The following is a 13,867-nucleotide window of genomic DNA, read 5'->3' as shown; positions in this document are numbered from 1 at the left end:
AGTCCACCCCCAGACGGCACCAGGGTGCGCAGGTTAAGACCTTCATCCCACGAGACCGCGCCCACCCGAAGCCGTCCGCAGCGCCAGGTTGGGATGGGGCTTCTGACCCCCCGACTAGACACCTGCTCTCTTAGGGTTCCCCCAGCCCCAGGAACACTGAGGTTTACCAGCTTATTAAAGGGTGTGATCCCCACGAGTCCGCAGCCAGATGAAGACACGCAGGGGGAGGCCAGGGAGGGCGCAGGCCACTCTGCTGCAGGAACCATGCTCAGAACGGCAGGAAGGAACGGAGGCTGATACCACGTGTCCATCAAACACTCTCTTTTACTAAAAGTCCACACATATGTTACACTTTACAAAATCAGCATCTATCTGGGACTCTCGGTTCCCCTCTCCTCCAAGAAAAGGGTTTCGAAGGGAGCTGAGAGCACAGGGTCCCCCTTCCCGACGCCGGGGCCACCCTGTGCACCCCCAGACCGTGGGTCCAGCACACAGGAGGTGGGGTTGGTGGGTGGCCCGCCGGCCACCAGCACAGGGCCCCTGGAGCTGGTCCAGAGCCCCCCTCCCCACCTCAGGGGAGAGCCCGGCCAGGGCCCCGAACACAGCCTGATACCCACTGGACCCACAGCCGGGGGCCCCGCCTCAGGAAGAGGAGACCGGGTACCCACAGTGGTTGCGGCCAGCTTCACCCAGGGTCAGCGTCAGGGACAGGCTGGGCTTCCGTCCCAGCTCCTCTTCCTCCAGGCAGCGCTGTGGGGGCCGGGACTTGAAGAAGTCAGAGACGTAGCGAACCTGGGGGAGAAGGCAAGAGCTGCTGGAGCAGGGGAAGGGGAAGGTAGTGGGCGGGTGGGGGGTGGGGTGATGGGCTCCGAGGGGGGAGGACTGGAGCAGAGGGGCCGAGAGGGTGCAGGGCAGGGGTGTCAAGCCCAGGAGCTCACAGTGAGGCCGGCCACCAGTGCCCCCTGCAGGAGGCCAACGAGGACATCACTCCAGTGGTGCTTGTGGTCAGACACGCGGGTGTAGCCGACGTAGAGAGCAAACGCCAGCAGGAAGAACTGCACCGTGGGCCGCAGCAGCCGCGCCCACTTCCAGCAGAGCCGGGCCTGCACGTAGAGCTGGGGGCCAGAGGGCGGCCGTCAGCCTGGGAGCCAGCTGGGCTACCCCCACACTGGGGCACAGGTGGGAGCTCTGAGGCCAGGAACACAGAGCCTCCGCACCCATCAGCCCGCCCCTTCCACAGAAAGAGAAACCGAGGCCCAGGGAAGGCAGGGACAGGGCCGGTCCCACAAGGCAATCCTGGGAAAGGACTCACCGCCAGGAACAACATGCAGTACATCCCGAAGGAGGAGTGTCCGGAATAGAAAGACAGCCTGAGAAAGGGGAGGGCGGCGTCAGGAGGCCGCACCGAGAACACAGCCCGGGGCCAGGCTCGGAGGTGGGGGAGTTCCCTCCCATCGGCCTTCGGAACCCCCGGGCCTGCATCCCACTGTGTTTCCCGTTGTCTGGGACCCGGCACGGGGAGGGCTCTAGGGGGAAACGTGGCCCCTCTTCACTTCTCTGACCAACAGAGAGTCTCCAGCTGCAGCTCTGACAAGGACGTCTTGGGCCACAGACTCGGAACGAGGGCAGACAACTGTGTCCAGCACACAGTTAACCCCACAGTTATCTCTCCTCTGCAGTACTTGACGCCAGAATTCAATACAAGTTTTAGCAAAAAGGATGTCAGTGGACAAAAGAAAGTGGCAGATAAAGAAAGCCTAAAGGTCTCGCCGCCCACAAGAGAAATGAGAAACACCTACACGAACGGAATCGCACGGACAGTGGCCACATGTACCAAGGAGCAGAGCAGACCTCTCCGCGCAGAACTGAGACAGTCTGCACGGCCCCGTCTGGCGCATCCTAGGGGCTGTCCCCCTCCCGGCACTGAGGCAGCTCCCTGGGGCACTGCTCGGAGACCTCTGCAGCGAGTGCTCATCACCACGGTCCAGGGAGCACAAAGACCCCCGGGAAGCTCAGGAAAGCAGCCCTCAGCCCCCACCTCAGGCTGACCTTCAGGAGCAGCACAGCCCCCGGGAGGCCTGGCTGAGCTCGGGCAGCAGGCCCCAGCGCAGCACAGCGAGCCCATCGGTAAACTCTGGGAGACTCATTTCTCCTGAGCGCGGTGTCTAAGGAAAGCTCCATCGAGCACTAGCTGAGCACTCGGCTAACAGAAAGAACTTCATGACCACACGGGACAAAGAATACAGAATTTGCAAACCAAGTTCAGAAAGGTCACTAAGCAGCCAACCAACAACAGCGGACCAGCACCAGCAACAATCCCGGGGGCAGCAGTTCAATGCGATTTCCAGAGTTGCTACATGACAATACAAAAAACACCCAGCTCCCAACCAAATAAGTACAAAGCATGCAGGGGAAAAAAGGGTGCCCAACACAGGGGAAAAACATCTATTAACCAAAGGTGTCCCCAAGGAAGCCCAGGCACTAGACTTCTGGGACAAAGACGTTTCAACCATCACTTAAAATCTGTTCAAAGAGCTACACGATGTCTCACTAAATAGAGAATACTAACAAAGAGAGAGGTTACCTAAAGGAACCAAACAGAAATTCTGGAGCTGAAAACAGTACTATCCAAAACGAAAAGATCACTAGCAGATCTGAGCGGGCAGAAGAGTGACCACAGACACTAGTTGATGGGGACGATTCAGCCGGACGCGTGGAGAGTAAAAAAATGGAGAAATGGAAGTGGCCCCAGGGATACCACCCACACAGTGAGAGCCCAAAGAGTGCGAGGCACATGGGGGCAGAAAGGGTCTTCGAAGAAATAATGGCTGAACACTTCCCTAATTGGGTCCAAAACATTAACTGACACACCCAAGAAGCTGGATGAACTCCAAAAGGAGAAACTCACAGAGACACAAGCGGCAAGACAAGAGACTCCTCCTGAACGAGGGAGTCACGGCTGGTTTCTCGTCAGAAGCCACGGAAGCCAGAGGCAGCGGGACGACATGGTCAGAGGAACAAGAATTCTACACCTGGCCAAGTTATCCCCTAACAGTGAAGGAGGAATGAAGACATTCCTAGATAAACGAAAACTGAGAGTTCCGTGCTCCAATCCTGCCCTGTGAGAAATACCAAAAGGGAGTGTTTCCAGGAGAAACAAAGGCTGCTAGACAGTAAGTCAGATTCCCACAAACACCTGAGAGACCCCAGTAACAGTAACTGCGCACGCAGGGCCGCGTGTACGCCAGACTGCCACGCCGACCACTTCAAGCCAAATACAAATGGGGTTATGCCGTGCACCTGAAATTAATCCGGTGACATACGCCAATCCTATCTCAACTTTTTCACAACTGCGTAACATAGTAATTATAAATCTAAGTTGATGAACAATCTGTAAAAATGTAATTTGTGAAAGTAATCTCCTAAGAGGGTAGCTCCATAACGGCCACAAACTCTTGGCATAATCAATAACTACTTCACAGAAAAGGCAGTAATGAAGAAATTCAAAAGTCAGCAAAACAACAACCCGTAGAAAGCAAGACACCAGAACCCCTCCTGATCAGTAGTCACAATGAATGTAAACGTATTAACCTCTCCAGATAAAAGGCAGAGATTACACAACAGACTTACACAACAACCTAACTTTACCCTGTATGCTAGAGACTCACTTTAGGTTCAAAGACACAAATAGGATGAAAAGTACAAAAAGGGGAAAACCATTCCATGCGAACAGCAATCACAAGACGTCGGGCATGGCTACACCACTGGGAGACAAAACAGCCCCGGAAAACCAAACCACGAGGAGAGACAAAGGGTGTTACACAGTGAGGAAGGCTCATCTGTCAGGAAGACAAAACAATCACAGAGATACAGCCCCTGATCAAGACCCCGAAATGGGGGCAGCAAAATCACACGGACGCCGCAACGGGTTAGCTCCAAAACATGCAGGAAGCCAGACGCGAGAGGCCACGTGGTGTGGGACTCCACACTTGTGACTAGTCAGGAGAGGCAGAGACAGCCACACAGGAGGGGGCTCGTGGGTACCCGGGGCTGGGGACAGGGACAAAGGGGGGCATGGACTCACAGGGTGCTGGTTAACAACAGACATGGGGCTTCTTTTCGGGGTGATGAAAATATTCTGGACTAAGAGAGTGACGATGCACAACACTGGGAATAACTAAAAACCAGAGAACTGTACACATTAAAACAGTTAAACTAGTGAATTTTAGCTATGCGAATATTTTTTAAAGATTTTATTTGTTTATTTGAGCAGAGAGAGAAAGAGAGAGAGGGAGAGGGCGTGCACACACAAGCAAAGGGGAAGCAGCAGAGGCAGAGGGAGAAGCAGGCTTCCTGCTGAGCAGGGAGCCGAACACGGGACTCGATCCCAGGACCCCAAGATCATGACCTGAGCCAGAGGCAGAGGCTTCACCAACTGAGCCCTCCAGGTGTCCCAAGCTACATGAATTTTATTTCAATTTTTTAAAAAGGAAAATAAGGGGGCACCTGGGTGGCTCAGATGGTTAAGCATCTGCCTTTGGCTCAGGTCATGATCTCGGGGTCCTGGGATCAAGTCCTACCGTCGGGCTCCCTGCTGCAGGGAGCCCGCTTCTCCCGCTGCCCCTCCCCCCTCACCACTGGTGCCCACTCTCTCTCTCTCAATGAATGCAATCTTTTTAAAAAATTTGATGTGTGGGGCGCCTGGGTGGCTCAGTGGGTTAAAGCCTCTGCCCTCGTCTCGGGTCATGATCCCAGGGTCCTGGGATCGAGCTCCGCATTGGGCTCTCTGCTCAGTGGGGAGCCTGTTTCCTCTCTCTCTCTCTCTCTCTCTCTGCCTGCCTCTCTGCCTTCTTGTGATCTCTGTCAAATAAATAAATAATAATTAAAAAAAAAAAAAAACTTGATGTGTTGCAAAACTTATTTAAAAAATAAAACAGGGCGCCTGGGTGGCTCAGTTGATTAAGCAACTGCCTCTTGCTCGGCATGTTGATCCCATGTTGATCGGCTCACGATCCCAGAGTCCCAAGATCGAGTCCCACATCGAGCTCCGGGCTCCACGGGGAGTCTGCTTCTCCCTCTGACCTTCTCCCCTCTCATGCGCTCTCACTCTGTCTCTCTCTCAAATAAATAAATAAAATCTTTTTTTTTTTTTTTTTAAAGATTTTATTTATTTATTTGACAGAGAGAGATCACAAGTAGACAGAGAGGCAGGCAGAGAGAGGGAGGGAAGCAGGCTCCCTGCCAAGCAGAGAGCCCGATGCGGGACTCGATCCCAGGACCCTGAGATCATGACCTGAGCCGAAGGCAGCGGCTTAACCCACTGAGCCACCCAGGCGCCCCATAAATAAAATCTTTTTAAAAAAAATAATAATAAAGAAAATAAGAACGGCAATTAATTGAAAAGTTGATCAGAGACCATGAGAGCGCAGAGCAGAGAAGCAGGACAGAGGGCCGCCATCTGCCCAGCCTCACGCCCCCACACCTGCCCGTCCACAGGGCCCAGCCCCACCGGCCTCACCCCTAACCTCCCATTCTCCCACACCCAGCTCCTGAGGCCCCTCCCCCAGGGGTGGGGGTGTCCGCAGCCGGGGGCCCCCAGGAGGGCTGACCCGACACCCACCTGGACTCAGTGACGTTGGCGGGGCTCCCCCTGCACACCCTCTCCGCCTGCACGTACACGGAGCAGTTCACACGGCTCCAGTCAGGGTCACACACGGCCAGGAAGTTGGGCCGCAGGCGGCCAACCGTGTACTTGGCCAGGTCCGTCAGCGACTGACTCACGGCGGCCCCGAACAGGAAGGTGCCCAGCACCTTGTAGATGGCTGCCACGTAGGTGTTGAAGTCGGAGCGGGAATGCAGGCGGTCCGTGTACACCAGGTAGGCCTCCCCGGCTGAGACCTGCACAGCGAGCAGCTGAGGGGCCTCGCGGCCTGGCTGGGACGCCAGCTGCGGGCGCCTCCACCGGCCCTGGCTCCCTGGGCCTTGGCCCTCCCCACGGAGAGGGGGTCCGGCTTGCCAGCCCCCCTGAGTCGGCTGGGGTTCTGGGAGCGCCCAAGGGGGTCCTCTTTCCCGAAGACCAGCCCGCCCCCCAGCCTCCAAGCCTCTCCTGCCTTACAAGGATGACGGTGGCCGTGATGGTGACCCCAGCCATGAGCCCATGTGTGATGGTGTCTGGACGGTAGGGGTACTGGATGGAGTCATCTCCACAGTAGAACCCTCGCTTATACGGGGCGCTCACAAGCGTCAGGATGGCAAAAGGCAGAGAGGCTGGGGGCAGGGGAGAGAAGCCAGTGGCCATGCGGTTCCCCCCAGCTACATGCCCCCAGCATCCCTCGCATGGCCCTGGCCACCGCCTGGGACCCCTGGTTTCTCACCTCCGCACCAACCTGACACTTGGGAGGCCGCTGGCCCCTCAAAAGCCCTTCGCGATTCCCCATCATCCTCAGATAAACACCCAAGTCCTCCCAGGCCCGTCGCGCAGCCCCTACCCCACATCTCCCACCCCCTCCCCATCTTCACTTCTCTCCAGCCTCCTGTCTCCTCCCCGGCACCAGAAACCCGGCACACGTCCTCACCACCCAAAACTGCTCTGACAGCCGTCCTTCCAACCTGAGCTCCAACCGGCCTCCCTGAGCACCCGCCCAGGCCCCACTCTCCCAGAATGAAACGTCTGTTCTGTGTGTCTCTTGGCACCGTTCACGTGTACGCACCGCGTGACACCTGAGTTCCCTGAGCACTGAGCAGGCTCCACCATGCTCAAGGCTGTCCCCGGAGCCTTCCCGGGGCTCAGCCGGTGCAGGTGTCTCACAAGCACCTTTTAGAGAGACCTCCCTCCCTTCGCTCTAAGGCCAGCGGGAGAGCCCAGGAACACACCACAGTTAAGGCCCTGAGCTGAGATGCCTGAAGACCCCTGGACAGACCAAGGGCCTCCACATCTCGGTCCAAAGACACCTTCAGGAGCCACAAGCGTGGCAGAACAATGACAGGCATTGCTGGGGCTCTGGGGTCCCAGGGCCCTGCTGAGCGGAGGGTGACAAACACAGGCAGAGCGCCCTTTGCCCCCAGCGCGACAGGTGGACAAGTAGGAAAGGGTTTGACTCTTCCGTGGCCTGAATACCACAGGAGGCGGGGGCAAGGCCAACTCCTCCTCACCAAAGACCAAACTTAGCGCTGAGTGTGGGGAACCGCAGAGGTCTGCCCATGGAGCCGTGACAGTTAGAGATGGCGACTGGGATCGGGGGCTATGGGCTTGTCAGGTGGGCCACACACAGACGGTGGCTTGAAGGAGCTAAGGAAGGTCAGGGCAGATCTGGGGAAGAAAGCCAGGCAGCAGCACCAGCCTGTGCAAAGGTCGAGAGGTGGGCCCACGCCTGGAGGGCTGGAGGGCCGGAAGGGGGGGGTGGCAGGGGGCGGGGAGGGTATTCTAAGATTGGGAATCGTGCTGTTAGTGAGCGGGACACACCAGACAGTTTGGAGCAAAGGAACAGCGCATGTTTCGTAGGGTCCCTCTGGCTGCAGGGAGTGAGCGCAAGGGTGGAGGCAAAGCCAGAGAGGAGAACCCCCAAAGCTGGGGATTGAGGAAGGCCAGAGCCAGAATACGCTGAGCCAGCAAGTCAAGCCTCATCCCTGCAGCCGGAGCAGGGCAGCGGCTGGCACAAGGGGCCTGGGCCGCGAGGTCAGCCTCCCAGCTCCTGCCACCCCCACCCAGCCCCAGCCCCAGCCCCTCCCACTGGAGACTGTCACCCTGGACTGGAACAGGAGCTGTGGATTCAGGAAGTACAGCTCCCAGCACTGGATTTGGGGCCTCTCTCTGCCTGAGACACTGGCTCATGCCCTCATGGGAGACACCTGCAGAACCTCGCCGCCTCTACAACCCCCACCCTGACACACACCCCGTATCTTCATCAGGGCCCCGTGGTCACCCTATGGAACTCAACTTTTTATGGGTGGAAGCTTCAAGAATGGGACCAGGTCTGCCTGGGCCTCTAGCACCGCAGCAGGAAGCGGCCAACACACAAACTCATCTCAGCACCACTGGCAGCGGCTGTGTGACCTCCCGCAGGCACCGGACCCTCTCTGGACAAGCGGAGCCTCCCTGACCGAGTGCTTGGAGGGAACAGTTTCATTGTGCGCCTGTCACTTCTGGTCTGGCATACAGTAGGTGCCACGCAGACGTTTAAATATAGTAACAGGCATTCAATAAATGACGCCTAGGGCCAGACGCCCCCAGGCACGTCTTCCTGCTGCCGACCAGCCCACTCCAAGGGAGTCAGGTATAGGGGTCTGGCGCTCAGGAGGAGGGCCTGGCCTTTGCAACCCGCCCAGGATTACCTCTCCGACCCCGGCGGAAAGCAGGAACCCCATCTGGGGACGGGGAGGGAGAGGGGCGGGGTGCGATTTAGGCCCGAGGTGCCCCTCCCTGCGCCAGGGGTAGAATTCTGGGGCCATTGTCCGCACGGCCCCAGAGCAAACACTCGGCCTTTGTTCCCGGGACCCTGGGGGAGGGGCGGGGAGGGGGCCTCGGGCCGCCCCCTCCCCCAGCCTGGCCCGCAAACCCGCCCGACAGGTTTGGCGCGCGCCGCCCGAGGCGCCAGGTGCGCGGGTAGCCGGGGGCCCAGACTTTCTCTCCTTCTCTTCCCCGCCCGAGAACGGGGTCCGCCTCCCACCGACCAGCTGTGTGCCCGCTGGGGACGTCGATCCCGGGACAGGGGATGGAGGTCCTCCCGGGCGATCCAGGCCGCGCCCCAAACCCGGGCCGCCGCCCTCGTGAATCACCGGCCCGGCCGGGCGCGGCCGGAGACGCGTGCAACCCCTCGGCGGGGGCTTCCTGCTGCCGCGGGCGGCGGTCCTGGCACTGCCAGGAGAAACCGAGGCCCGGGAGGGCGCACGCAAGGCACCGGGGCGCGCGGGCCGTCCGAGGGGTCCCCCGCCCCCAGGGGGCCTCCCCGACCCGCCCCCCCAAACCAACCTTCGGGGCCCGCGGCGCGGAACCGCCGGGGGCGGGGTCCTCCCCCAACACACGGGTCCCCGCGGCTCTTACCGACCAGCACGCACAGCACGTCGAGCAGCACGAAGACCCACCTCCGCTCCATGCCGCCCCCGCCCCCGCCCCGGGCCGCGCCCGCGACCCCCGACGCCGGTCCCTACGCGTCCCGTCGCGCCCGGGCCCGGCCGCGGGGTCACATGGCCGCGGAGCCAGGCTCTGCCAGGGCGGGGCGGGGCGTGGAGGGGAAGGCAGGGGAGCGGCGGGGCGGAGGCGGAGCGGCCCGAGGGCAGGGGGCGGACTCTGCCCCCGCCCCGCCCCGCCCGGCAGCCGCGAGCCGGGAGGAGCCGGGAGGAGGGTGCGTGCGCGGGACGGCGGGAGACCCCACGCGGGTCTGGAGGCGAGAGGGGTCGTCCGCGCCCGGCGCTCCCCCACCGCGGGCCGGAGGCGGAGGCCGAGGGACAGCGGTCCAGGGCGCCCCCGCAGAGCGGGCCGGCTGAGTCGGGGAGGGGCGGGTGGCGAGAAGGGAGGAAGGGCCCCACGCACACTCGGCGGGAGCGCGCGGGAGGGCAGACCCGGCAGGACGTGTCCCCAGGTCTCCTCGTACCCAGGGGCTGGATACATCTGATACCTTTGGGTCTGGAAGGGCCCAAAACCTGCTGTGTCCTGGCTTCAGTGCAGGGGATTTCTCCACGCCTAGTGCCGCAGACCCCGGCGTTCCTGGGAAGCGCGGCATTTCGGAAGGTCGGGTCCCTCGACACCCACCCTGGCGACTGTCGGCACCCGGCCCCGCTCCCGTGGAGCACACTCACTGTCCCAGCTTCACAACGAGACGAGTGAAGAGTGCGCGCCCCTCACCCTCGCTAGGTCCTAGGGAGCCCTGAGCTGGGAGGCGCCCAACAGTCAGGAGCTCCCAGCCGGGGCAAGGAGGCTCAAAGGGGCCATGACTAGACCCTTTGGGCCGAATCCATCTGAGAACCCTTGGAGAGAGCCCTGCTCCGACCTGGCAGGAAACCGGGCACGTGAGGTTCTGTCCCTCTTCCAAGATCTCACAGTGGAAAGAAGCAGAGCGGGGCCTTGAACCCAGGGGGGCCCCAGGGTCTGCTCTCTTGACCTTGAACACACATTCACCAGCCCAGCTCCTCCAGCAATCATGAAACAGGATGTTTCTCAGCCCTTTCTAGGGATAAAGGGAGTCAGACCCAGAGACAGGAAGCCCCTGACCCAGGGTCAGGCAGCTGGGGCCTCCACGCAGAGCTGCACTGACCCTGCTCCCTGGGAGGGTGACTGGAATTGGCATTTGTGGGATGCAGGGGGTTCCAGGAGGGAGCCAAGCTGTTGGAAGTTGGGGGACAGCGCACAGCAGATCTCAAGCTCTTTGGCCATTAGGGTTGGGGGGTGGGATGTCTGAGGGCCAGCTCCTCTGTGCCCCAGACAATTTTCCCTGCTCCGAGGAGCAGGCAGAGGCGCTCCCCCACAACCCCCCCCCCCCCCACGGCATGACAACGGCCAGCATGGAAACTCCTGGACTCGGATTTTCCGTCTGCGGTGTGGCGGGGAGACGGTGTGTGGGAGGCACATTCCCAGTAACCACCCGCTTTCCAACCGCCTGCAGAGAGGGGAGGGGGGGGGGGGGGAGGCGGGCACACATCCTAAAACAATGCAGCTTCCTCCTCGTCCCCAGACCTCCTCCAAGGAGGGTTTTCCGGGGGCGGGGTCTGCTGCAGGGTCCACTTTCAGGCTCAGCTGGATCCAGCACTTCACCCCAGGTAGGCTCCTGCTCTGCTCACTGGCTTTCCCGCTGTCTCTCACGGAGCGGGGCGGACCCCAGGGAGAGGCAGGTCCAGAGCTCCAGCTCCTTCACTCTGGTTCACACGGTCACGCTGTGCATAATAGATCATCGTTTTTGTGAGAATCACCTGGTGAGTTAGTTGTATGTGAACAGGATCCACGACGCCCGGCAAAACGTTCCAGAAATGTTACCGGACCTCCTCATTACTGAGCTTTGCTCACTGTCCCCTGGGATGACTGCTCATTCTCAGGGCAGAGAAAGGGAAGCCGAGAACTGGAGTGGAGAGGAGGGGGGGTTCTTTACGGAGCACCTGCTGGGTGTGGGGTGGGGACCTGGCTGGGAGGAGCCTGCCAGAGGAGGTGTGGTGCTGGGGATGGCTGAGTCTGGGCTGCGCACAGGTGAGACCCAGGTCTCTAGGGGAGGTGGGACCCATGTGGTCTCTAGGGCACAGAGACCGTGGGCAGGAAGGAGCGTGGGCTATTCCCGTGGCTCGAGGGCCCGCATGGTCTGGAGTAAAAACCCTCCCTGCTGACCCATCACACTGTCCTTAAAACACCTGGGCAGAGTCAGGATTAAAATCTAATGAGGGCAGCAAGGATTAGGATTAAGGTTAGGATCAGGGTCAGGGCTCCCATCCCTGCTAGCTGGGGGCCTCCCCATGCAAGGAGTCCTCATACTTGGAATCTGCTTTAACCCTTTACAGAGAGAACCCGAGGCCAGTGAGGCCTGCTTGAGGGACAGAACCCGGGCTGGGAGCCGGACGTGGACAGCTCCTCCCCAACCTGCAGGTGGCAGAATGAGACCCCAGCTGGATCCCAGGGACTCATCTGTGTCCCCTAGAGACGGAGCCAAGTCCTGGGTGCCTGGTGACCCCCCAGGGAGTGGAGCTCAGGTGGTCAGTTCTCATCAACGTGATGGGCCCCCAGGTGTCTTGGAAGTGCCATGGGGATAAGGGAGAGATGCCTGGGAGGTGGGCAGAAGGGTGCCTGGCACAGAGCAGGTGCCCCGAGCGCACCACTCCCGGCCTCTCTGTGCTTCTCCGGGGGCTAAGTTTGAGCCCTGTGTTGGGTGCAGAGATTACTTGAAAGTATGCTCTCGTGGCTCAGAGAGGCCGCAGTGGCAGCTCTCCCAGACTTGGGGCTTTGCCCCTGGGGTCGAGCCTGCGCCCCTGGGGGGCTTTGACATCTGCATGGACACCACCTCAGCCTGGCTGTGTGCGTCACAGGCACAGAACGCACCTAAGCCCTGAGATGGGGCTGACCTGCCCAACTGGGAGCCCAACTCCCTAGGAAGCACCTGCAGGGTTAACGGAACAGGAGACGGTGCAGCAGGCACCTGGGGTCACCTTGGAGTCAGAAGCCAGCATTGGCGAATTTGGATCTCGGGCTGAGCTGCCACCTCGGACACAGTCCTCCCCCTGCCCCGCACCCCCGTGTCCACCACTTCCTCTGAGCTCCAGCACCATTTCTGTGTCTGCTTATCATCCCCCTCCCCAGCCCTGAGCTCCAGGGGCAGGGCCAGCACCCGGCAGGCACCAGGCAGTGACACAGCCTGCGCTGGGGACCCTCCAGGTCAGCGGCCCCGGAGTCACAGCCAGAGAACATGAGCTGCTTACTCCTTTACAGGCCGGTCCTCACAGCGAGGGCTCCCTGTCTGGCGCCCCCACCCCGCCATGTCCAGCCCCAGTCAGTCTCCCTCAAGCACAACTCCGCTCCTTCTTCTTCCCGAACGTACCTCCCAGCATCTGCCCTACACGGCCCCAGGCCTCCGCGCCCCCACACTCCCGTCTCGTCCCTGGCAGCCCGTCCCCTCCCAGGGAGGCAGGTTCTGCACCTGCAGGTGGGCAGCTGACCCAGGCCTGGCTTGTCACTCGTTCAGTCCCAGGCACGAGTCTCACTCCAGGGCTCCCTCTGGAGCTGCTGGGAAAGACCCGTGCTTCCTGGGGAGGGCACAGGCGGGCTGCAGCTTCCGGTGCCAGAGCTGCCATCTCAGCGCGAGGAAGCTAGAAGCCAACTGTCACAGCAGCCACAGTCACGGGACAGCCCGGCCGGGGCCCTCGTGTGTGCGCGTCAACAGGAGGAAAATGACTCGTTGACGACAACCGGCAAAACCAGAGAAAGGGGGACCCACCATCCAGAAGAAACAGTTAAGAGGAGTATCCAGAAATGACCCCCAGGCAAAAAGAGCAAAGATTCAGGTAAAGTGTCTACAGGAAAAGGTGGAAAATGAAGAATTTCAGTAGAGAAATGGAAAAGGCCAAGTACACGTACTAGAACCAAAATATACCAGCAGTGAGTAAGAGACCGTGGGGGCGGGCGCGCGTCAGGCTGGCATCCCCTTGGGCAGCGGGACACTAGGGGCAGCAGAGACGTTGGGACAATGGCAGCCAGGATGTCCCAGGCTCAGGAAAGGCACAAGGGGATCCGTGCCAACCTGCCTACCCTTGGTAGGCAGACCCGCCCTGCCCCCCGCAAACACAACAGACACAGGACCAAACGTCAACCAGGAGTCCTCAATCCAGCAACCCTAAGACAAACGACACGTGCAGGAGCGGGGCCTTCTCCGGCCGGCAGAGCAGGAACACGGTGGCCGTCGAGCCACCCAGGGACAGACCAGCTCGGCCGTGGCCCCACAGCCCCGGGGAGAAGCGAGCACCAGGCGCACACAGCCATCTTCAAAAGCCACGGCCACGGAAGAGCTCCCACCATGCTCGTGTTAGAGTGGCCGAAATCCGGACCACGGACGCCAGCGAGTGCTGGCAGGGCCGCAGGCAGTGGGAGCCTCTACCCTGGGCCTCCTCCATGGGACCCAAGGCTCTCCCCGCCCCTGCACTGGCTGTGGCTTGGCCCACCTCACGTCAAAGGAGCATCATGACCAGCCCCCTACAGCCCTGTGCCATCTCGGCCACGACTCAGCCCAGATCACAGGGTCCACCCAGTGACCAACCCCCAGCACCTCCTCACACCCCGTCCTCCCCATCTACCACGAGGCACCCGTGGGTTTCAAATCAAGTTTAATAAATAAAACAGCAAGGGATTCAAGGCAGTTCTCACTTCACAGTGTGGTCCTTGGTGGGGTGAGGGAAGGTCGAG

At 60.5% G+C, this 13,867-nt stretch overlaps 1 protein-coding gene across 1 annotated transcript; it reads right to left on the bottom strand.

Moving 5' to 3' along the window:
• Positions 1–317: 317 nt before the first annotated feature.
• On the bottom strand, positions 318–9,165 carry LOC111161764 (phospholipid phosphatase 2). The gene is made up of 6 exons (XM_022525695.1): positions 9,041–9,165; positions 6,116–6,267; positions 5,621–5,898; positions 1,313–1,370; positions 939–1,115; positions 318–792 (listed from the first exon to the last, which is right to left on the bottom strand). The coding sequence occupies exons 1-6, from the start codon at positions 9,090–9,092 to the stop codon at positions 643–645; spliced, it is 867 nt and encodes a 288-aa protein (XP_022381403.1). The 5' UTR covers positions 9,093–9,165; the 3' UTR covers positions 318–642.
• Between the last annotated feature and the right edge of the window lie 4,702 nt (positions 9,166–13,867).

The sequence above is a fragment of the Enhydra lutris genome, unplaced genomic scaffold, assembly GCF_002288905.1.
Source record: "Enhydra lutris kenyoni isolate GAN:26980312 unplaced genomic scaffold, ASM228890v2 scaffoldscaffold86, whole genome shotgun sequence".
NCBI classification, from domain to species: Eukaryota; Metazoa; Chordata; class Mammalia; order Carnivora; family Mustelidae; genus Enhydra; species Enhydra lutris.
This window is presented reverse-complemented; position numbering and strand designations above follow the sequence as displayed.

Excerpts from the sequence above, each read along its gene's own strand:
- LOC111161764 (XM_022525695.1), bottom strand. The coding sequence starts at position 9,092 with ATGGAGCGGAGGTGGGTCTTCGTGCTGCTCGACGTGCTGTGCGTGCTG. Across the intron at positions 1,371-5,620 it reads GCCAACGTCACTGAGTCCAG|GCTGTCTTTCTATTCCGGAC; the intron begins GTGGGTGTCGGG and ends CCCCTTTCTCAG. Across the intron at positions 1,116-1,312 it reads ACTGCATGTTGTTCCTGGCG|CTCTACGTGCAGGCCCGGCT; the intron begins GTGAGTCCTTTC and ends TCTGGCCCCCAG.